This window comes from Benincasa hispida, chromosome 6 (genome assembly GCF_027475165.1).
Source record: "Benincasa hispida cultivar pf3 chromosome 6, pf3_genome.v1.1, whole genome shotgun sequence".
NCBI lineage: Eukaryota > Viridiplantae > Streptophyta > Magnoliopsida > Cucurbitales > Cucurbitaceae > Benincasa > Benincasa hispida.
In genome coordinates this window covers 51,936,409-51,960,463 of record NC_143483.1, presented here as the reverse complement: position 1 = coordinate 51,960,463, position 24,055 = coordinate 51,936,409, and the positions used below count along the sequence as shown (strand labels likewise).

Genomic DNA, 24,055 nt, shown 5'->3' with positions numbered 1-24,055 from the left:
AATATTTGAAAATATAAATGAATATATATATTTCCATCCATATGCATGAAAAATGTGATTCCCCATCAAATCTTCATGATAATGGCAATTGGCAATTGGGCTTAAGAATAAGGGGAAAATATTAATTAGTTAACCTATGGTAGAGTTAACAACTAACCAGATTTTGATCTATATAATATATATAATTTTTAAACCAGTTGAAATTTTTATATATTTTATTTATTTATTATATTTAGAGACTAAATATGTATTTGGAATACATTTTCAAATATTAATTTAAAAAATAAGTCATTTTAGAAGAATTGGAATGTTTAGCAACCACGGAACATAGCTTTTCAAGTATAGTTTAATCAGTTTTTATCAAAAGTGTTTAAATAAAAATGAATTGTTTAAAAAACATTTTTTTCTCAAGTCAATCCAAACAGACCCTAATTCAAAATCAATTCAAATTTTAGAGACCAAACCTTGAATATCAAATATGTCACTTTTGTAATTGGAAGGACTAAATAGAACCTCATAATCAAAAGTATATTTCATCACAAATTTTTGTTAGATAAATTTTTAAATTATCTAAAATTAAAAGGTTAAAGATTATGTAATATATTTAGCTTAAATTTATATATAAAGCTTAGAAACTAGAGTTGAAAAATTAAAAATACAAATGAAAAATAGGATTTAGACCATTATTGAATCACTAGTTTTCTACCAATATGAAAGGTATCTTCCCATCAAATAATCTTCATGACAGTGGCAAATGGCTAAACCATAGAAGGAAATAAATAAATAAACAAATAAATAAATAAACTTTTGCAGGCCATAGGCAAAGTGGACAAAAAATATAAGAACACAAATCAAAAGAACAAAAAAAAAAAGTCAGATTAAAAGGGGGAAAAACTTTGCTTTAGAAGTCAACAGTTTCAACAAATCATAACACAAAAAGTCCCACACCACACCCCTTTTTGAATTTGATGATCAAAATTTAAACTTTTTCAAACAATTTCAAAAACCCATTTCTCCTTTTTTGCTTCTAAAGAAAATTGAAAAGTTTTGATCTTCCCAAACCATCAAGATGGGGAAGGCTGGAAAATGGATATTGAATTTTCTTGTTGGGAAAAAGGAAGAAAATCAAAAGAAGAAGAAGAAGAAAATTTGTTCTTCTTCTTTATCTGATCACTCTGAAAATTTGAAGCTAAAATGGAGTTTTAGAAAGACATCAACCAAAACTACTAACCTTCTTTTAACTCATAACCTTTCTAAATCTGTTAACTCCATTGACACCATTGAAGCTATGAAGCATCTGGCCATTGCAGAACAGAAGAAGCCACCATCAACTGTTCAAAATGCTGCTGCTACCACTATCCAATCCGCATATCGGTCTCATTTGGTAATGGATTTTTCGTTTCCTATCTTTGAGTTGTCAATTTAATCTCCGTGCTTCTTTATATATTTTGGTCACTTTTGTTTTTATTATTAGTTTTTTACTTTAATTTTTTTTAATTACGATAAGTGTTTTGATTTACCCTCAGATTTAAGAAATAGTTTTAAATCCTTTAATTTGAAATCCTAATAATGATTTTAAATTAATTATTTCTTCTCGAATGAGAAATATTTGAGATGAATATATTTAAAATTGTGTTTGGATGATAACTAAAAAAGAGAAAGTTAAAATTTTAGTATTTCACTAATATAAGAAAATTTAAGATTTTAGTATTTTACTAATATCGACTTTTAACTATGATGTGTTAATTGAAAATCAGAATATGACAAAGTTAAATTAGTAATTTACTTCTAAATCCTATGAAATCCTATAAAATCCGGACATTCTAATTTTTTTGAAAAAAAAAAAGTAAAAATAAGATTTAAAATCACCCAGAATTTTAAAATCATTCTTTTTTTTTTCCCCATCCAAAGAGACTATTATTCTTTTACCTTAATTGCCTCCTTAGTTATAATTGATGTTTAATCTTTAAGTTAACTGCCTTCTTGGTTATAATTGAAAATTGACGTGTCATCACACTTGAAAGTTGATGTAACATTTTGATTTACCATATGCATTTCTATAAAAAGTTGGAGACAAACTATGCTATCTTACTCTAAATCAAGATGTTGTATGAGCTTTTACTTATCAGTTAATTGAATAAAATGAGGGAGAGAAAAGAAGAAGAAAATTCAGCCATTTTTGTAAAGTTTTCTTGGCCGCAAAATGTAAGAGTGCTGTTTTCATTTGTTGTGATTTGCTTGTGTTGCTTTAGGCCAGGAAAGCATTGCATGCTTTAAGAGCACTGGTTAAGATACAAGCACTTGTGAGAGGCCATCTGGTGAGGAAACAAACAGCTGCTACCCTAAAGAGCCTGCAAGCCTTGATGGCAATCCAAGTTCGAGCTCGGGCGACTCGGATCCAGCTGCTCGAGGAGGATGAAGAGCTTCTCGAAAGGAGGCGACGTAAGCATCTCATTGACAATCTCAAACAAGCGTATAAAGTAAACTTCATGATTCATCTCATAGCAGTGTTTCTATTGACTTGCTTGGTAAAATTATGAGTACTCGTTTCACTTTGTTTATTTGTTTTTGGCTTTTCTTATTTAGGAGAGACTAAACATGAATGTCAATGAAGATTTGAGACCATATAAGAGCAAGAGTGGCCATATAAGTCATTCTCAAATTGAACAGCTAGAGAATGAACCAAATGCTTATTGTAGACGAAATTTTTCGATCCCGAGGAGGCAGCATCAGCACAAAAATCACTCCGTCTCCATAGAACCAGACACGTCCGAGTACTATATTTTAGTGTCCAAACCAACGGCTGAAACAGCCTTGTATTCCATGGATCAACCAAGGCATTCAGACTTTGTGCCTGATGACTATCTCTTCTATCCAAATTATATGGCCAAGACAGAATCCTCAAGGGCAAAAGTCCGATCACAAAGTGAACCGAAACAACGACCCTGTCCGACTCCAAACTCACGAATGAAGAGCAAGCAAATAGGAACAGCTGACAGAATGAGTTTGAACGATCAAATCCAAAGTTCTTTACAAAGCCTGAAGCACAATGGTTATGAAAATCACAACAATCCTTGGTACATGAAGCTTTATCAGTTCAAAAAACCGTCCAAGAACCGAGATGGCGATTCTACAAGCAGCAGATTTAGTTTTCCGGACGACCCACCTTGATTATCTTGCTTACTTTTCATCAATTCCATCTAAATCAATCAAACTTCTATGAGATATTGTATACTAAAATCACAATTGACTTCATCGTATTTACAAAAGAACGACATCACTTGTCCTCGAGAAAGCATTAAACAGGACTGCAGACATTTCACTTAACTACTGTTTTGAAAGAAGGAAAAGAAAAACTGTTTCTGAACTCTTAATTCCCAAAACAGAGTCCTAATTTGTACTCCATTAGAAGTTCATTTGTACTCCAACTAAAGAACAGCCACTAAAACTGAGACCATCTTAGCCATCTAAACTGTTGTAAATTTACATTCCTACAACAGAAATGTAGCATATCACCTACTACTGATGAGTTAAAACTAAGGATGACAAATAACCGCTAATCACTACGTCTAAAAGAATTATAATCTACAACGAAAGGATATATTTCTCCTTCTCAGCATCTGCCTAAGTGTCAAATATACCTTGAGAGAATGAGGTGACTCTAGATCATACACTTAAAAGTTCTAGCAGTTATGTTACGTACATCCGAGAGTGGTTCATGTTTCCTGCTTGAGAGTGTTTTCTTTGAAGCTTTTACTCAACCAGATAGCAGTTTCCCTTGGGGAGACTTTCTCAGGTCCAAATGGCTTCAGCAACACCCCAAGCTCTTCATACCTCTCTTGCTGGAGCAATCTCGCACTAAACTCAAGCAGACCTTCCAAAGCCTCGGCTCTCTGTTGTAACGATGAAGTATCAAAATGGCGTCGTCGTAGGTCTGATGAGGTATGGCTTGATGCCCCAGCAGTTGCATTCTGATCTGAGGAATCACTTCTTGCCACTTGGTCATCTTGGAATAAGCTGCATTGTATTCCCTGCCATGCGCCAGTGTAACCAGGAGTTGAACAAACCTTGTCACAAACTTGGATTGTACATTTGTCTTTAGTTATAGAACAATCAATGTGCTGCAGGGAGCCGGTTGATCCATGCATGGATGGCAGAGAAGCGCGGCGAACAGGAAGAAAGGTATCATCATATGATGCTAAAGGGAATTCAGCAATCCTGTCAATTCGCGGAGAATTCACCGAGACATCTGGGGACTTGATATGGTGAAGAATACCGACAGTCGGTCTGCAAGGGCTTTGATCAGTAGTAGCTTTTGTATGCAATGGGAACGATGCTCGACGGACATGAGATTTACTGGGAGTAGATGAAACAGGGAGCTGCTGTAAACAAAGATGAAGTCTCAGTTTTTTGTACCACAATTGGCATTAATAAGCTAGATATTCCAAATTTTAAAGATCAACATCAACTCACCACTTTTTTAGTGCTTTTCAATGGTTCAGCCCATTTTTTCGGAGTGGCGTAAGCTTTCGGTAGAAGCCGTGAAGTTTTAGAATTAGTTGCAGACTTGGAAGGCGTCTTGTGAATCGCTACTCCGCCCCGAGTGCCACCGGTGGATGTTTTGCGACTTGGATAGTTTTGTGTATCATGAATATCCTGTGTTGAGCTGAGAGAATCATACTCGATTACAGAAACACTAGGATTTATAGCTCGATCATTGCTTAAAGAATGTCGCTTAAAGGGCAATGGCTCGGAGAACCTCGTCTTCTTCATATAATTGGGTTCGGACCAGAGTGCTGGTAATGTGTTGCGTCTCGGAGAATTCAGTTTGAGATGAATCTGAACAATATAAGGCTGCAAATGAGGATGACCAAGTAGCTCCCCGGCCTGCCAAACAAAATGATTCAAAACACTATTGGCAAACCCAAAAAAGAGAGCAACTACATACATGACACAAGTCACACAACAGAATATAAGGAAAATTATTGGCTAAAAAGTAGGACAAATAAACTTCAGAATTTTTTTTCATAACCATCATCCATCACTTCAGTCCATGTGGCATTCTTTGATTGGATAAGGAAATATGAGGATTGGATAGATCAGATAGGCTGTTAGATGGTTTTCTTTTGTTCATATCAGAGTAGAGTATGAGAGGAGGAACACATACACTTGGCCGAAGTTCCGGGTTTTTCCGTAGCATGCTTTTGACGAGACCTCGACTGCAAACCAAAGAGGAAAGAGATTAGATTGACATTAACACAGATCAACAAGATTTATAAAAAGAAAGGGGGAAAGAACGTACAATGCACCAGAGTATTTTGTTGGAAGAGGGGCCACTATTGACTTATTAATTTTATTGATAAGAGCTTGCATATCCTGCCCAAAAGACATGATCCAAATCAGAAAAGGTAGCAAACCTGACCATTCAACACAAATAAGCTTCAAAAGATATTGAGCCAATTACAAGAAGGCCATCCAAAAGTCACTTATTTTCAGTATTGTACTCACAAATCAATGTTTGTTTAAAGTGGAAAAAGACGACTGAAAATCAAAAAAGAGGATGGGCCTTAGTGTGTACTGCAGTTTGCATATAGTTGGCTTAACTTTTTCAACAACCACCCCCGAGTGGTGGTCCGTTGGGATGCCTCCTAACTAGAATAAGATCTGAAATATATTGAAATATAAGAGATGAAGAACTACAAGATTACCAAGTATAAAGGCACTTGGAATCTCCCCTCTTGAGTATGCTAACCTAAGCCCTAGATCACTCAACGATTGCCTATGTTCCCTCAATCTTCCACCTTCTATTTATAACCAAAAACACGAACTCCCTAACAAATAACCCTTATGCACCTTACTAATACCATACTAATATCCCAAACTAAGACCCTTACATGATCTTACTTAGTATGTCCAAAGATACCCTCTAACATCTTCGGACTCAGACCCCTAGGTAGAAAGTTCAATCATTTAAATAATTGGTGTCTCCTCGAGCTATCCTTAGGGTGGATAAATCCTCCAAGGAATTAGTGAGGTGGACCATGAACATAATAATGCAAGAAGTGGATCCCAATTCCTTAGTTATAAAATAAAATCACACTAACTACAGTGGGAATGAAGTTATCTAATAAGCCACCAAATCTGGAAAAATTAAGAAACCATCAGCTCGACAACTTCAAAAAACAAAAGGTGTAAGAGAATTCATAGTTTATGAAAACAACAATCAAGTGCTAAAAGATCAGGAATTGGCATTTGAAATTCCTGAACGAGAACAAATTGCATTCGAAACTTACAAATGCTTTAAATGCAGGTTTTAGAGCAGTCATCTCATATATACAGCATCCTGGCAAACAGATGTGAAACAAAGTCATTTCTAGTCAACGAAGACAAAATAAGGTTCATGGTCAAGTTCAGCGGTTCTTACCTAAAGACCAAATATCCGACTTCGAACCATAAGGTATATCAGCAAGAAGTTCTGGACACATATAGCTCGGAGTTCCTACGACCTGCATTATTGTGCCAAGTGTTTTAAAGAACGATAGCAAGGTATCAAAAGTGAATGACAAGGGGCTAGACCTTCGCAAGCAGCAAAACAACTAATAAGTTGAACACTTAGTTTTTATTGATAATAGAATTTTGGTGAAGAGAAATTGATGTGTCAAATTACATACCGAGGAGGCAAGATCGTCTGACGTCAACATTTTGGCTAGTCCAAAGTCGCCTGTTTCATCATGTGAAGCATTATTGATTTTTTGTTCAAGCAACAATTTTCTTGCAATTTTGATTTTTTTTTTATTATAAATATATTGGTCAGGAATGGGGGGAGAGTTCACTTACCAAGGCGTATATCTCGATCTTTAGTCAAAAATATATTTGAACACTGAACAAATCAAATATTGATAGTTAGTAAAGAGCTTAACATATTTGCATTGACATGAATCTCTCAGAGATGGGATAAAAGAATAGGCCTATATATATAATTTAGGCTCTGTTTGATAACACTTTCGTTTTTAATTTTCTGTTTCTAAAATTTATGCATGTTCCCTCCCAATTTTCAATTGTGATTTTTACTTTTGTTAAAGAAACACTAGAATCCCTAGTCAAATTCTAAAAACAATAACTACTTTAAAAAAAAAAAAAAAGAAAAAAAAAAAGAAAGATATGGCTTGTTTTCTAAAACAGTGGATAACAAAATATAAAAACTAAAAAGTGAAAGTAGTGTTTATAAGCTTAATCTTCAAAAACAGTTAGTATATTAGTTCTTTTTTTTAATTTCATCTCTAATTTTTCAAAAAAATTCAAGTTCTGATAGATGATACCCTAAAATGCACTAATTTCACAAGAAATTTCAACACACACTATTGACGAATTTGAGAAGGTTAACTATTTCTAAATAAACATCCAGAAACCACAAGAAATATAAGATAACACATCTCAATAAATTGAACTAGACAGTAGGGACTATATTATATATTAGCCAAAAAAAAAAAACACACATCGAACCTTAACATCCCGGTGAAGGATATGATTCATGTGCAAGTAATCGAGTGCCATCAGAAGTTGAACTAACCACTTGCAGAGTTTCTGCAGAAGGAAATGAAAGACAAATAAGATATAAAAGAATAAACGGTGAAGTTATACAATGCTCATAGAATAAAATTAAAAAAAAATTAACAACCTCTTCGGGGAAATGAATGCTGTTAGCTTTTTTTATCGCTTCAGCCCTGTACAATTTGAATCAATGTAGACTAAATGGAGAACTAATACAAAATAAAATGATCAACCTGATAAAGATAGGTCTAGAAAAGTACTTACATGTCCCCTCCTTCGCAATAACCTATAATAATGCACACATAGCAGCCCTGTCGACAAAGAAATAAAAGACGAAATTAGACCATACTGATGCAAAGAATGAACTAGAGATAAATGGTAAGAAAGGATAATTTAATAATAAGGGGAAGTTTATTGTTAACCATCTTAATCTACCATTTACGTTGTTAAACTGTACATGTCTCAAGTGTATTAGCAACATTAAACAGCATTAGTTATAACCTATAGACATTAAGGCTCGATCTACCTTCTCGACCCATGAATCTTTATACTCCACAATAAATGGATTTCGTAGTTTAGAAATGAGCTCCATCTACAAGAAAAAAGGAAATTATTTTAGTTTGGAAATGACAGCAATGTTGCTAACGTAATCTGCAATGTGACCAATCACGGATGATCTATGCTCAGCTCTCGATTCAGTAAAAGTTCTCAGATAATGAAGTACTTTCCCAAAGTCCACATAAAGCGTAAGAAATTCTAATGTTCATTTTGGTCACTGGTTGTTTTATAAAAGCATTCCTCAAGCTTTACCGAATAAAGCACACCGGAACAGTTAAGGTAATTGAAGACAATCTAAGCAAGTTATATAACAAACCAAAATGGTTGTGGTAGTGGAAGAGAATCTAAACAAGTCATGAAGCACAAAAGGATGATTATGGTAGTAGCGGAGAATCTAAACACATTGTAAAGCACCCCGACGCGGTTGTAGTAGAAGATAAACAAGTTATAAATCAGACTGAAACAGCATTATAACCTAACAACATAACCAGACAGGGTATTAAAGACTCGAGAAAAATGTCGGAGTAAAAAACACCAACCTCTTGGTGTGCAGATCTACGGGACCTATCGGTCTGACGAGCGAGGCGAATCTTTTTCAACACATACCTTAATACATAAAGGTCAAAATAATTAAAACCAAAGCAATGCACCTACAATACTTCTGTGTTACACAAAGTAGAAGTTTTAAACAGAGGAAATTAGCAAGAACAATATAAAAATAAGATTCAAAAAAAAAAAAAACCTTGAACTGTATTTTCTTACTTCTTCTTTTCATGTTTATGTCTCACAAGAAGAGCAGAACCAAAGGATCCCTTTCCTATTTGCTCCAATATTTCATATTGCTCCATCTGGACAGATTAATAATTCCCTTCCTCTGAGCAAACAAAAATAATAATAATAATAATTTTAAAAAAAATAGCATAATTTCACCATAGTATCAAAATCTACTTTAAGAAGCTACTCAATCTGTTTTATGCTTTTTCAAAGCATAAACAATATTTCAAAGGATAAAAAGCTGGAATCTTCTAAAATGCAAAGAAACAGAGATATTATCCAACAGACCACATTGAATCATAAGGATTTCACTCAAATTTACCTTCATAACACCTGCTTCTTATCTTTAAACAAAGCTAAAATAACACATTGTCACTAACCCCAATCAACCAAATTTACAAGATTCAGCCAAAAAAAGGGAGAGAGAGAGAGAGAGAGCAGGAAAAAAACTTCATTTCATCTCAAACACAAATCTTCTAGTAAAAAAGAAAACCCCCAAAATTTAGAAACCCCATTTTCCATTGCAATGTTAAAACCCCAAAAAGATCCAATACACCACAAGAAAAAGAGAGAGAAAAAGAAAGAGAAGTACCTGAAAGTAGAAGTAGAAATGTGGATCCAAGAGATTGAGGCAAATGTGGTAGAAGAAAGAAGAAACAAAAACAGGGTTATGAGAGTTACAAAGGAGACAAGAAACGACACCGTTTTCGAAGCAAAAGGAAGACAAACAGAAGCTGCAGCTGAAGAGGAAGAAGATAGTGAAGGGCTTTCTCCATTGTTGGGATTTTTGTTCAAAGTTCAGAAAGAAAGAAAGTAAGAAACTTTAACCAGCAGCTCCAAAGGGGACAAAGAAAAACTGCAACTGCAACAAAAAATTAAAAAAATTACTTTCTTTTTTGGCTCTCAGTTGAGAGAAATGAGGATGTGGGTGTGGATTTAAAGAAAGCTAGATGACAAAATCTTTAAGAAAAGCTGAAATTAACACTGTTTTAGAGAGAGAAATTGGACAATAATATACAAATTTAGAGAGAGATGCCATAAGTATTTAATGGGATTACTAAAATTCTCGAGGGAGAGGTGGAAATGATGGGTCAAAGTGAAAGGGAGCTAATGGAGAGAGATTTTGGGATGGTGGGTCAATGTGAAATAATAATGTGGTTTGTGAGAGCAAAGTGTAAACTAAAGTTTTAGATGGGGAAAATCAACACTAAGAGAAGCAATGTAGAGAAAGATGAGAAGTAGAACTCATGGGGGTGAGGGTGAAACAATCAATACAATTGTAGAAAGAGACTAAGAAAGTGGCCCAGTGGGTATCTTGGAGACAAAAAGATAAGTTGGCAGTGCAAAAGAAAATAAATAGTTCAATTACTAGTTTGATACTTCAATATTTTGAGTAGTGTGTTTAATAGGAGTAATTATTATAAGATAGTACTGAATATTTTTAAATAATCCCTTCTTAATAAATTTATAAACTTGTTTCATTCATATTTACAACTTCAAAATATATTTAGTAAATCTTTACGCTCCCAAATAAATATTTTTATTTTAAAAGTGTTCATTCAAGTTTTAAAATCCCAATTTTACGTCTTTATAGGTTTTTAAACTTCTCTAGTATCAAAACTACGTAGTTTTAAATAATATTATTTGTCTTATCCACTGAGTTGGTTGAATTGATAAGTATTTTTTACCATTTAGAGACAAAATTGATGATGCAAAAATCTATTAAACACAACATTGAAATTAAGAGTGTGAGAATCTGAATCAAACCAAGTCGATCAAACCAATTTTCTATTGTAACTGGAATCAAACCAATCTAGTTTGTTTAGCTCCCAATATGCCCAAACCACTCAACTTTTCAAATGACATATCAGGTAAATTTCAAGGACGAAATTTTTTTTAAGGGGGAGATGTTCACTTATTTGAATTATGATTCCCAATTTTCCATTTCATTGCATTCTATCGCTATTTTTCTTCATTCGTATTGAAACTTTTAATAGATCCTCAATCTAAATATAGTGATGAAGATATTAATTATAATATTTAATGTTAATGATTCCACCTCACTCCAAAGTTGTTGAACTAAAAAATAACCTTAAAAGGTGTTAAGCAAATTTTTTGGGTTCTTTAACCCAACTTTTAAAGTTTAATTTAAAATTAATAGTAAATTGAAAAATTAAATTTAGGAGCTTACTATATTTTAATTCTCCTAGTTTTTTTAGAAATCTTTAAAAATTTCCCTCATTGTGGGTTGGAAGTTAACTTTTAAAGTCTACTAAATAGAAAATGATGGCAAATAATAATTTATACCCAAAATTTTGAGTATTATATTGATTAACCTTGAACTTTTGTAAGTGTATCACTTTACACCATCTTTTAGATTTTCTTCCGCCAATAGTGTGTAATTTATTATTCGAGTCAATTAAATTCATTATTGTCATAAGTCAATCAATTTAAATCTTCTGTTACTATTACATTTGAAAATCATTCATGCATTCATTCTCAAACATGTGTTGACTTCTTCAAATGACGGTCTTACAAAATGGATGATTCTCAAATGAAAATTCAAACTAAATGTCTAAATTGATTCATTTATAAAAGTTCAAGGGTTTAATTGATACAATTATAAGTTTCACACTAAGTTTTCCTAAACAGAATGTAATGGAAAGTGTAAATTGATACACTTTAAAAAACAGAGTTTAAATTAATACACTTATTAGTTCAAGAGTTTAAATTGATACAATATCTAAGATTTAGGAGTATAAATTGATATCTTTCTGATAAAAATTTAGGTTTAAATTGATACACTTGTATAGAGTTTAAATTTATACAATTTCTAAAGTTTAGAAGTGTGAATTGATATCTTTCCTAAAAATTAACCATTTAAGAATACCTAAACTAAAATAGATCAAATCACAAGATTTAATAGGGGTGGCCTATCAAGCCTTTGGAAAGGGAGGTTGTTTGGGTTGGTCTTTATTCCCTTCTCCAATTGAGAAGAGAGGTGTCAATCTCTCTTGGTGGTGTCTGACTCAACTGATATCATTTGGGCCCTAAACAATCTATACACTAATCTCTCCTAAACAAAGAATGTGGTAGATACCATTGTTGTGCCTGTCAAGCTTTTTAGCAAGGTTTCTTTTGGTTATTGTAATCGTTCTTGTAATTTTGTCACCCATTCTTCGACACATACTGTTGTGAATAGAGATGTCCACAGGGCAGGACGGGGATCAGGTTCCCCGCAGAGATTTTTTTTTCGTTAGTTTTTTTTTTAAAAAAAAATCAATTAATTTAAATTATTAATGTGAGAAAATTTTAATTAAATAATTAATTTTATCACTAAATTTTTATTATAGTTAGTTTTACCTAATAATTTGAATTTAAAGATAGATGACTCTAGTTTAAAAAAACTAATCAACTTTTTGATAGAAATAAACAAATATAAATCAAATTATTCACATATATATAATCTAAATTTAAATATTTAATTTAAACATATTAATTATCTTGACCAATAAACAATCAAACTTAAAATTTAAATGTAATATTTATATAAAAATAATAATAATATAACATTAGATAATTATACTAAATAAATAAATAGAGGCTAGCCGGGAGGGGATGGGGAATGGAAAACCCATCCCCATTTAGCTTACGTGAAATTTTTTTCCCATTCCTTTTCGGCCTAATCGAGGAATCCCCGCTCCATTTGGGAAAAGGTCTCGCGGGTCCTGTTTCTACGGAAAAATTGGACATCTCTAGTTGTGAACTTTTTTTCTATCTCCAAGCTACTTCTTGAAAGGATGAAAGTTGTGATGCTTATTGAGATATCGTTTATCCTAGTTGAATGAGGATTTTTTTTTGTGTGGGGTTATTTATTGCTTTTAATGAAGTTTATTTTATAAAAAAAATAATGATAATAATAATAAATCAAATGACAAACTACATTACAAAGACAAGATTTTAAAGAAATGATTATGATACCAAGTTCCACACACAAGAGGGAATAGAGAGGGAATAGAGGAGACAAGCAAGTTAGAGACTTCAAGAAGTAGGTGAAGTTTGAACAAATTTCTATAGCGGAAATAGAAGAAAGTGATCATTTCATAGTAAGAGATAAAAATTAGAAGGGTCAAAGTGAAAATCATGACAATTTTTTTTTTCCAAGTTTGTGCTATGAAAACAACAGCAGCAATGGAATACTTGTGAGCCATTTAATATGTTAATTTGTCAGCTTTTTCTTCTTCTTCTTCCTCCTTATATTTCCCTTTAGAAAAAATTTCACTTTTTTTTTTCTCAATTTATTTTGCATTTAATCTTTTTATTATTATTTTTTTCTTTAGGGTGTGATTTGAGAATCTAGGTAGGGAATCATGAAAGCAACAAAAAAAGATGAGAATAATTAGCAAAAGAAAACATACCATTTGAACACATTTTCCAACAAATTTTCAATCAAAAGCCAAAAACTTTATGCTAAATTTGTGAGTGACAATTAATTGATGTTTTTCTATAATAAAGTAAAGGGATATTGAGAATATAATCCATTATATTCATTTTTTGCCTAAGAAAATTCAATTCAATTAAATATACATGTGACAATTGAAATAGTAGATATAATTAAGCTTGAAAAGTGTGAATTTTGCTTAATCTTGTGATATATTTTTCACTAATCAAGTTGTTTATAGTTATCTTGAAGTAACAAAAATAAATAATGGTGTGAAATTATAATTAATCAATTAAGCAAATGTTACAGATGTCTTGTTCTAGACTAAGTCTATAACAATATCCCTTCTAGTATTTTTTTTTTTTCTTTTCATATATTAAGAATATGTGTATTAATTAATCACTTTTTAAAGGTACAAATGTGTGGGGGCAGAATTTAAACTTTAGATGGGACCTCTCCTTATATATATGTTATTTTGTTATGTCATTTAAGTATAAGAAGATAATTGGAAGATGGGAAAAGAATTTCAATACTACATGATTAGGGAATGATTCCACAAGACAATTAATAGTATTTCGGTTTTTTAGTTTATTTACGATAAATAAGGTATGAAAATTTGAATTCAAAGGAGATAATATATGTCAATTAATTCTCGTATTAGCACTAGTATTTGATAAAAGATTTAAATATTTTGAGATAATGGTTTTTTTTTTAAAAAAAAAGTAGTTTAAGTTTTGTTAACCTTGCCTCTATTTTGTGAATTTAATTATAATGGATTGTAGTAAATTATACTATTATTTGAAGCTAACATCTCAAATTACATACCCACAAGCTAAGTTAAAGCATCTTTATTTATTTATTTTTTCATGTATGGATTTAAATCTTAATGTTTGTATTTGTGATGTGACTTCTCGGTTTTTTTTCCCTCTCTTTTTAAGTTTTATTTATAAAAAATCGAACAACAATCTATACAGGAAATATGTTAAACTTGCGATTGTTATAATAATTCGCTTTTTATAAATATTTCAAAATTATTATACTTTTCTTATATAAAAAAAGAGAACTGAAATGGCGACAACTTTAAAAGGTATAGTGGGGTTTAATCTCAATTTTCTTCGAACATTTTCACCAAATTCTACTTCAATAGTAGTTTTGAAATATCTAAGAAAAATCAAACAATAAATATTACAACTTTTAAAAGAACAAAAATATTTTGGACAAATGGCAAAAATCACTCCTAAAAATATGATGTTATTTGCAATTACACGCTCGAACTTTCAATTATAAAAATAAATCCTCAAACTTATTTAAGTGTTAAAATTTTCACTCTTAAACTAATATAATTGTAGAAATTGTAATCAAATTCGACGGTCCAACTCGATGTTTACAATTAAAAGTTTGAGAGTATGATTATAATTATCATGTATCATCATATTCTAGGGGTAATTTTTACCATTTGTCGAATGTTTTTAAATAAAGGACAGAATTCATGAATTTTTTTCTTTTATTTATTTATTTTGTAATTTAGCCCCTAGAAATGTTAGCCAAGTAAATGAAGTCAACGGATCTTCAATCCAACTATCCTAAGTAGTTTAATTCTAATAAAGTAGATTTTCTTAAAAAGAAAAAAGAATATATATATATATTCCAAATTCATGTTTGGATTTGCCAAAAAAAAAATAATAATAATAATAATAATAAGGATTTATGTTGAATAAGCAAGAATGGGAGAGGGAAAAATAGACATAAAAAGCAGAAAAAGACATATAAAAGTAATAAATGTATAGAAACATTGCATGTGATAGTTCAGTCCAAGATTTCCTTTATTATCTCATTCTTCCATTTCCATCACACACTCTTCTCTCTCTTTTCCCCTTTTTCTTTTTATTAATTTTACATTTCAAATCTAAATTCTCAATTTTTTTTAAAACCCATTTTCATTTAAATATTTTTAATAAAAAGAGATTAAAATATACTCGAAAAACCATTTTAAGTGATTGTCAAACGCTTCAATTTATTTTGAAATGACTTATTTTTAAAATGAAATACTTGAAAATGTATTCTAAACAAACACTTAATTTATATAAACTTCAACTACAAGTGTTTGTGTTATGGATTAATTTTTCCAAGATGATAGATTTTTAATAAATCAATATTACTTTTAAGACACAATTATGACGTTGGCTCGTATATAGCTTACATGTCAAATGATATAGAGTAAATGAAACTTTTAACATCACGAGTAGATGTGTATAAGGTTACATAAAAGATAGACTTCTTCGAACCCCTTCATTATATTTTATCTTTTAAAATTTTTGCATGAATGTATTAATTATTAAACTATATTCAGTTTTTCATTTTCAATTTTTTTTAATGTAGAATATAGTATTAAAATGGAAAAAGTATATTTTTGTTCCCTAATTTTAGATCTAATTTTTATTTGGTCTTTAGATTCCAAAATGTTACACTTTTACTCTTATTTGAGTTTTGTTTCAATTTGGTCTATAGGTTTCATCACTATACTTATGTCTTAAGTATATTAATATCTATTAATTAATTTAAATGAATTAAAAAATAATGATTAATTAAGCTTCGCTATTTTTCATATTTAAATTAATCAAAAGACATTAATGTCAAAGATTAAAAGTGGTTGTTTAGTAAAAATTTCAAAATAAAATCTGAAATTTTGTTTCATAATTATTTTAAATTAATCAAAAGATATTAATCTTAAAGACTAAAAATTGGTACTTACTAAAAATCCGATGTTCAAAAGTATAAATCTTGAAACTTATGAATTAAAATGAAAAAAAAAACAAAAACAAAAACAAAAACAGAACAAAAAACAAAATCATCTCAAGGATTTTAAGTTGCAACATTTTGAAACCTAATGACTAAATTACAATAAAACTTAAAACTCAATGACTAAAAGTGTAACATTTTGAAATTTATGTACCAAATAGAAACTAAAGTCAAAATCTAAGAACCAAAAAGATATTTTTACTACTAAAACTGTATGAATGGATTTAGAACCTTTGTTAAAAAGGTCATTAGGTTTTTCATTAATCTTTGCTCGATTTATTTAAATAATAATAGAATTATAATCATACATACGCACGTACAGCTTGCACAACACATGAACAAGTACACGTTTTTCAAATAATTTTTTTAATAAAAAATGATTTTAAATTATAGAATATAAAAATTTGAACCTTCAACTTCAAATAAATAAATACATGTCAATTACTGTTTTACTAACGGTTTAATTTTTAGGAATTAAACTAAACCGATGTTACCCCATCCAACCTTTCAAATCGCTTTGAAATCCTCACTCAAAAACATTTAGATTAACAAAAACACAGCACAATTACATAAATAGATAACTAAAAAAGAAATGTAAAAACAACATAATTCATTTAGATTAGCTTATTTACTTAAAAAAATATATACAAACTCAGAAACAACCCATGCTGCACCATCTTATTTGATGTCATATTTTGAAACCCATACCACGTACTATTTTTCTTTTAATAAGAATATAAAATTAGCGACTTATCACTAACAACATAAATAGTTTTACAAAGCTACTTTTAAATTTACAATTATTAATATTATTTATTTCACGAAAATCAAGTGAGCATGGCACGCACAAATATAAACACCATTGGGATCTATGACAATAACAAATATATATATATTTATTTATGTATTTCCTTATCTAAAGGTTTTGGATTAAATTTAAGAGATTATTTGGCTCATCAACGTGAATTGAATTGACTCATTGTTGACCATGACTGTTAAAGTATGCTATAAGGATATTTATTATATAGATAATAGTATTTTATTTACGTTAAATGCAATATTTATATGTAAAAATTGTAAAATATATTTTTTTAAAATTAAATTCACATATCAAATGAGTTTTTAAGAATTTGGAAAAGTATGTATGTAGTTGAATGGTAAAACAAAAAGTTAAGAAAAGATAAACAAAAATAAAAACAAAACAAAAATAGAAACAAAAAACCATAAGATAGATATTTGTTTGGAAAATTTTCATAGGTAAAAAAAAATGTCTATTTACAGAAATAGCAAAAAAAAAATTGACTTTTATCAATGTCTATCAATGATACATTTCTATCAGTTCTATCACTGTTAGACACTGATATACTTCTACCAGCCTCTATCAACCTCTATCAAACAAGATTAAAATTTTGTTATTTTGTGTAAATAGTTTCCCTTATTATTCTATTTTTGAAAATCCCCTATTTGTTTTTTGGAACATTTTCTAGCAAAAATTAGTGAAATTTTGATATTTATTCTTTGACAATCCTCTAAATTTGGAAAAATTAAAAGTGGAACTGTTTAAGAAACGTGGTGACATTACACTGGTTGTTAAAATGATGGGGAGAGATTAAACTAAAAAAAATATCATGACGGAGGAAAAATACATAGTAAAAATAGGAAGAAGAAGAAAAGGAGTAAGAAGATGATGAAGATGAAATTCATGCTGAAAAATTAGGAATCAAAAGTTTTGATTTCTCTTTGGCTTCTCATTTTATTTAACCATATTCATGAAAGAAATGTGGTTAATTAATTATTGTTCATTAAAAAAATAAATAAGAGAAAGAAGACCAACTTTAAAAAATAAAATAAAATAATTGCAATTCATATTTAATCAAAAAGGGTTTGCAAATCATAGTTAGTTAAAAATAGTAGAATTATTGAAGAAAAAATTTTCAAAACAAAAATAGTAATCATAAAAGTATATTGTGAAGAGTTTAAAAAACGATGTTAGATACCCTTGACATATGAATTCAACTCTACACCCCAAATACGAACATATGAACTCAAATAAAATAACTCTGCACCCTAAACAACATATGAACTCCACATACATATGAACTTCAGAGATCATATCTCAACTTAGCGTCTCAAACACAACACCTAATTGTTTTTTTTTAATATTCCATGGATAATAAAATAAGGAAAATTCTTATAAATAGAAAAATCTAAAAAATATTTTTAAATTTTTTTTTTTCCTATAAAGTATAAATATTATTAAACATATATTTTTTATATCTAAAAAGGTCCCATAAAATAATGGTACTACTCTAGACATAGTATAACATATTTTCATCCTTGTATTGTCAAAATATTTGTTTAGTGGCTGCTATTTTAAAGTGAAAATAACTTTCAATCACAAATTTTAATATATTATTAGGTTTAATAAATTTATGCAAAATATTTTCGGTAGCTTTATACAAAACAGAGTACTTATAAAAATAAAATAATTAACATTGTGTATAACATCGACTAAAAAGATTAGAGGGTTGAACATCTTTTCTATATTTTGTTGAGCTCTTAAAAAGATTTTACATTAAATAGCTTTTAGTCGTTTGTTTATAATTTTTATTCTAATTTTGTAAACGAGAGCTCAAATGTTTATATTTTTAGAAAGTACAAAGACTATAACAAACATTTTGGACGTAAAAAGTGTTGTAGTAGATCCAAACCTAGAAATATAAAAATTATCATAGATGTTTTAAAAGTACAAATATGAAAATAGATAAATATTGAAATACATAAATAAAGATGACATTTAAACTAAAAATAATTTGGTTAAATTATAAATTTAACTTTTGAATTTTGATGTTTTTTTATTAATAGATTATGAGGTTTAAAAAGTATCTAATAAATTTTTTAACTACTAATATTATGCCTACTAGGCTTTTAAATGTTTAAAATATTACAATAATTCGTTAATTTGTAACTTTCTTTGGTATAAATTTAATGAATTTATTAGAAATAACTATTTTAATTTTATGTTTATAGATTCATCATTTTTAAATATACTTTTAACCAAGTCCTATAAAATAAAAAAATTAAAATTTAGAAACTCATTAAATTACATAAAAGTTCAATGATTTATTAATTTATTAGGCCTAAGATTAAAAGTTAAAGGCCTACTAAAAATTTTTAGAATTTTAAATTCTATTTTTTTTAATATATATAAAGCGAAGAATCAAATATTTGACTTGTTAGAAATTTCATGTGAATATTTAATAAAAAAATGAAATGTATATTCGTAATTTAATCAAATAATTCATATGAGAGGAGTGGGTCCCACCACCTCTCCTTGATCTGCAGTCAACCAGCTTGAGTCACGCGCCTTAATATCTCTGACTCTGACGCTCTCATTTTACAAAAGAATATTTAAGTTTTAAATTTTTAATTATTTTACTTTATTTTTAGGGGGAAAATAAAAAACAACCTTTGAGTCTAATTTTTATTTGCACTACAAATTCTACAGATGAATCTTTCATTTAATTATGATGTGAATTTTAAAAACTAATTTTAATAATGGTAAAAAAATTATTAAAAATTAATTTGATTCGTTTAAATTAAGTAATAGTCATTAACATCACATAATGAAAATGAATATTTAGTGAAAAAAATCAATGTTAAAAATGTAAATCGTAAAGTTATATTGTTCAAATTGAAACAAAATTCAAAATTCTACGACTTATAACATATTAAAACTTAGGAATCGAATAGAAATTAAACTCGATACTTAATAATATAAAAATATAATATTTTTCATCTTGTTTTTTTTTTTCCTAAAAAAAGAAAAAGAAAAGGGTAATATTATTTTAGGAGAAAGAAGAAGACAAAAAACAAGCTGCCTGGGATTGGATGTATTTCGTCAGCTCAGCTATTGGGTGAGTGGGTCCCACTGGAAGAGACATGTTTGGTGACTGAGATATGCTGTTCCACACCCTGGATTGCCTTATTTATTTTCTTCCACCCTCCTTTCCTTATTCTTCTTTCCCAAAAATTCTTCTCCATTTACTTATTAATTATATATATATATATATATATATGGGTTAAAATAGGTTTAGGTTGCTCGTGCCCTTACAACGGTGAAAGTCTTGGTTTCTTCGTTATTTTTTTTCTATAGTATCTCTTTACATGATAGGAGTTAAAAGAAATTTTTTTTTGGGATGATTGATTTCTAGATAATGTGTCATCTATTTTACTTAAGGACTTTTCTCGTGTCTAATTTTCTTTTGTTGTTATATACTTTTTTTTCTTAAAAAATTATGTTCAAGTATTTTGAGAATTCATTTATCTTTTGGTTTGTGGTTAATATATATATTGAAAAAAAAAAGTTTATATTAGTATTTATTTTAATTTTTCTAAAAATATATTATCGACATAATATCTTTTTTTCTTTAACGAAACTTTTTATTACTATTTTATAAAGTTTGATTAAAATAACTTCAAATTAGCAATGGGAGCTAATTTTAAGTTTTAGTAAACATATAGAGACTACATTTGATCATTTGAAAGTATATAAACTAAAATGAAATGAATTTCAAAAAAATAATATTTTGACTTATTTTTATATATATATCTTATTTTATAAAATGTCACAAATTCACATCATTAACATTATTATTTACATATCGAAGACATGAGTTTATTAGACTAATAAGTAATAATTTGATCTTATATAACTCATTGTAAATTATTTAACTTATTTAACCTTTAAATGTTCCATTGTATCGATTAGTCCTTATAAATTCGCATATTAGTCGATGTGATATTTTCTTTATGAATAATTTTTAAAATTTGAGTCAAGGATTGTGATAGAAAAATTAATATCAAACTTTCTTCTACTTGATACCATTGATGGGACAATTTCAGTTGTTTTAGTGAAAGAGGGGAAAGAAATTATTTGTTGTACAGAATACATTCAAAATGTGAGAAATCCTCTCTACAAAAATGGATTTTGTTTCCACTTTGATTGTTTGCATACTATATATATATATATATATATTTGCAATTTTAGTCATTACACATCACATATGTCAAATCAAAAGAAAGAATTAAAATGTACGAAGATAAGTAAACCTATTATCTTATTTTAGAGGTGATCAATTCAATTTCAAGTTAAAATTCATATTAAAATTAGATGCTCGAAAAATCAAAACAATCAATCTTCTCACAAAAATTTTCAAACCGATTAAAATCGAATATTTCGATCATATAAAAATATATGTATTTTTTTTATTTCAAGGTAATTGATTGGACAAAATTTTATTTGTTTATTAATTTTTGTGATTTTTCAATTTTCACTCGTTTTGGTGCATCAATAGAGAATCGAGTAAGATTTGTCTTTTTTTTTTTTTTTTTTCTCATTTTATAATGAATACTTTCAGAATTTAGATCTTTTAATTAAGGATACTTTTGACTCGATTTTGAGTTACATAATTTTATTTGTCTCTACGTTTGGAAAACTATAATTTAATGTGACTATATTTTAGAAAATGTTTCTACATTATTTTTCAAAATAAAAATTGATACTCAAAAAGTCAATTTAACCATAGTGATCTTTAATTAAAAGATTAAAAAGTTGTAAATCATCCTTCCACGTATTATTGAAAACTACGTAGAAACAAAAACATAATAGTTTGATAATTATTAGGAATGTTTCAACGTTGACATATTCTTTAACATATTTAATAATTAATCCTATCTAAAATTGATTTTTTTTTTTTTTTCATATTTCTCTCCTTAAAGAAATTAGTTTGGAAGAACATTTTTTTTAAATATATGTGAGTGTCTGGACCAACTTACGTGCATCTCGATTAATTTTACAAGATAATCCACATGACTCTATAATATTTGGATGTCAAGAAAATTCGTAGGATATTAAATCCTACATACTTGATCAAAATTGATTGAACTCATGATCCCTTAATTCCGTTCGTCTATTTGAATTATTGTGAAAAGGGAACATTAATGGTTTGACATAATGTGTAGTGTACCCCTTGAAGTTGATGAGTTTGTTTTCATGCGTTTCATGACAAAAAGCCAGCTATTGGTCTTTCTCTCTCTTGCTTTGACATACAAAATTTCTTGGCAATAAATATATATATATATATAGAAAGAAAGAGTCGATTTATGCTTATGCACTAATAACATTTGTAATTGACATGAGCCCTTGAGTACATGGAACAATATTAAGGAATCTGACCTAAAATTAAATGAGCTTAGGTCGCAATTTTTGAGGTCTCTTTCATCATTGATGAGGCTGAAGCTAAGGTATTGAGTAGTGATATGAGAGTTGTCTCTTTCTCTCATGTTCGTCGCTATCAAACTGTTCCGATGCATTCTCTTACGACTAATTGGAGGAGCATGCATTTTTCCTTCTTTCTACTCTTTTCTCTTAACAGATTATTATGTCTGTGTCTTGTGATGTAATCATATCTATTTTCCCCTATATTGATTGTATTATCTTCAAAATAAGTAAATAAATAAAAGAGAGATGATCCAAAGACGTTTAACTAATTGAGCTATTATTTTATTTTACTATTATTATTGTTTTTTGTTGTCATGGGTCATCAATGTTTTTTTTTTTTTTTTGCCATTGCAAATATAATCAACATTTATTTGGTAAGTAAGAAATATTTTGTTGTTGTCCTAGATAGCCATTATATTTGGGAAATGTGGGTCTCTTTCTCACTCAATTTTTTTTGCCACCCAAAAGGGGATTGCAATATTTCTATCATGAAAAAGAAAAATGAAAGCCTATATTCAAGGAATGTGATCTGTCCAAACAAAAAAGTAGGGACAATGAAGAAGTAAATAAAAGATCACAAAACTAAAGTGGTAAAGAAAACAAAACATTATTTCAAAAAAAAAAAAACATGTTTTAGATTATGTTTAAATCAATATTAGTTTTCTTCCTTTTTTTTTTTTCTATTTTAAATTCAATAATTTAGGTGAAAATTTTACCTTTATCTTTGGAAGAGATACACAATCTAGACTTAGATTAGCTCAAATTTATTTTAATTCTTAAACTTCTATATCTAACTAATATATGTTTTGTATATTTAACTTATTGCATCTTTTAAATATTCTTAAACTTCGATATTTTTTTTGTGGTTGTATTTAATAGAAATCTTAAAAGCCAAAAATTTGTTTTTACCTTTTCAACAAACTCTTGAAAGGTAAAGTTAAAAAAAAAAAGATAAAAAATTAAATTGGGTACTTTTATTTTTTATTTTTTTAAATTGAAAAATTGATTGAAGGTTAAAAACAAAGAACTTATTAATAAACATAAATTTCAAAATAGAATATCGAAAAAATAATGATGAAAAAAATATCTTAATCAATTTAATTTTGAAAATAAAACATTATCAAATAGATCGAAGGTTGTTATCAAACTAAATCTTAAAAATGGAAAATTGAAGGTTTGTGGGGGAGCAATTAAGAGAAAAATGGATGGTGCTATCCACAAATCACATGTCAAACATAACCTATCAATCAACACGCTTTGTTTCCTTTTTGCATTTATTAAATTAACTTTATTTTATAAATACAAAATTTTAAGTTATAATTAACCATTGACTTATTTTTCTCACGTGTTTGTGATATCATATGACCTAAACTAAAAGGTTCTAAAAGAAAAATTAAAGTGTTATGAATTATTATCAAAGGGTCCCCAATTTTTTTTTGGGTACTTTTTAATTACACAAATCTTGCCCCAATTTGTCCCATAACTTCCATCAATTTTGTTGCATAATTATATTTAGCGGTTAATGTTGCAACGATGAAAAGATCCTTATAGCAATTATATTTTTTTAATTCAATAAATGTGGAAGCGTACGATAGAACCTTCGATTTTGGAAAAAAAAAATATTTTAACCATTAATCTATGATGATGGA

The 24,055-nt window shown here is 28.8% G+C and overlaps 2 protein-coding genes across 8 annotated transcripts; one reads left to right on the top strand and one right to left on the bottom strand.

Annotated features, from left to right (window-relative positions):
* The first annotated feature begins 868 nt into the window (after nt 1-868).
* LOC120080123 (protein IQ-DOMAIN 19-like) lies at nt 869-3,303 on the top strand. The gene is made up of 3 exons (XM_039034687.2): nt 869-1,384; nt 2,253-2,480; nt 2,587-3,303. The coding sequence occupies exons 1-3, from the start codon at nt 1,070-1,072 to the stop codon at nt 3,169-3,171; spliced, it is 1,128 nt and encodes a 375-aa protein (XP_038890615.2). The 5' UTR covers nt 869-1,069; the 3' UTR covers nt 3,172-3,303.
* A 45-nt stretch (nt 3,304-3,348) lies between these two features.
* NEK2 (NIMA-related kinase 2) lies at nt 3,349-10,039 on the bottom strand. Of its 7 annotated transcripts, none has more exons than XM_039034684.2 (15): nt 9,476-10,039; nt 8,872-8,983; nt 8,649-8,715; nt 8,078-8,143; nt 7,816-7,862; nt 7,679-7,724; nt 7,504-7,584; nt 6,838-6,880; nt 6,672-6,721; nt 6,425-6,506; nt 6,294-6,343; nt 5,303-5,376; nt 5,168-5,219; nt 4,474-4,887; nt 3,349-4,382 (listed from the first exon to the last, which is right to left on the bottom strand). In XM_039034684.2, exons 2-15 carry the CDS (start codon nt 8,955-8,957, stop codon nt 3,717-3,719), a joined length of 1,824 nt encoding a protein of 607 aa, XP_038890612.1. In that variant the 5' UTR covers nt 8,958-8,983; nt 9,476-10,039; the 3' UTR covers nt 3,349-3,716. The 7 variants fall into 7 exon arrangements, with proteins under 7 accessions (XP_038890612.1, XP_038890613.1, XP_038890614.1 ...); XM_039034685.2 differs by having other exon boundaries at nt 8,872-8,957; nt 9,476-9,954; XM_039034686.2 differs by having other exon boundaries at nt 3,349-4,379; nt 9,476-9,942.
* Nucleotides 10,040-24,055: the final 14,016 nt, after the last annotated feature.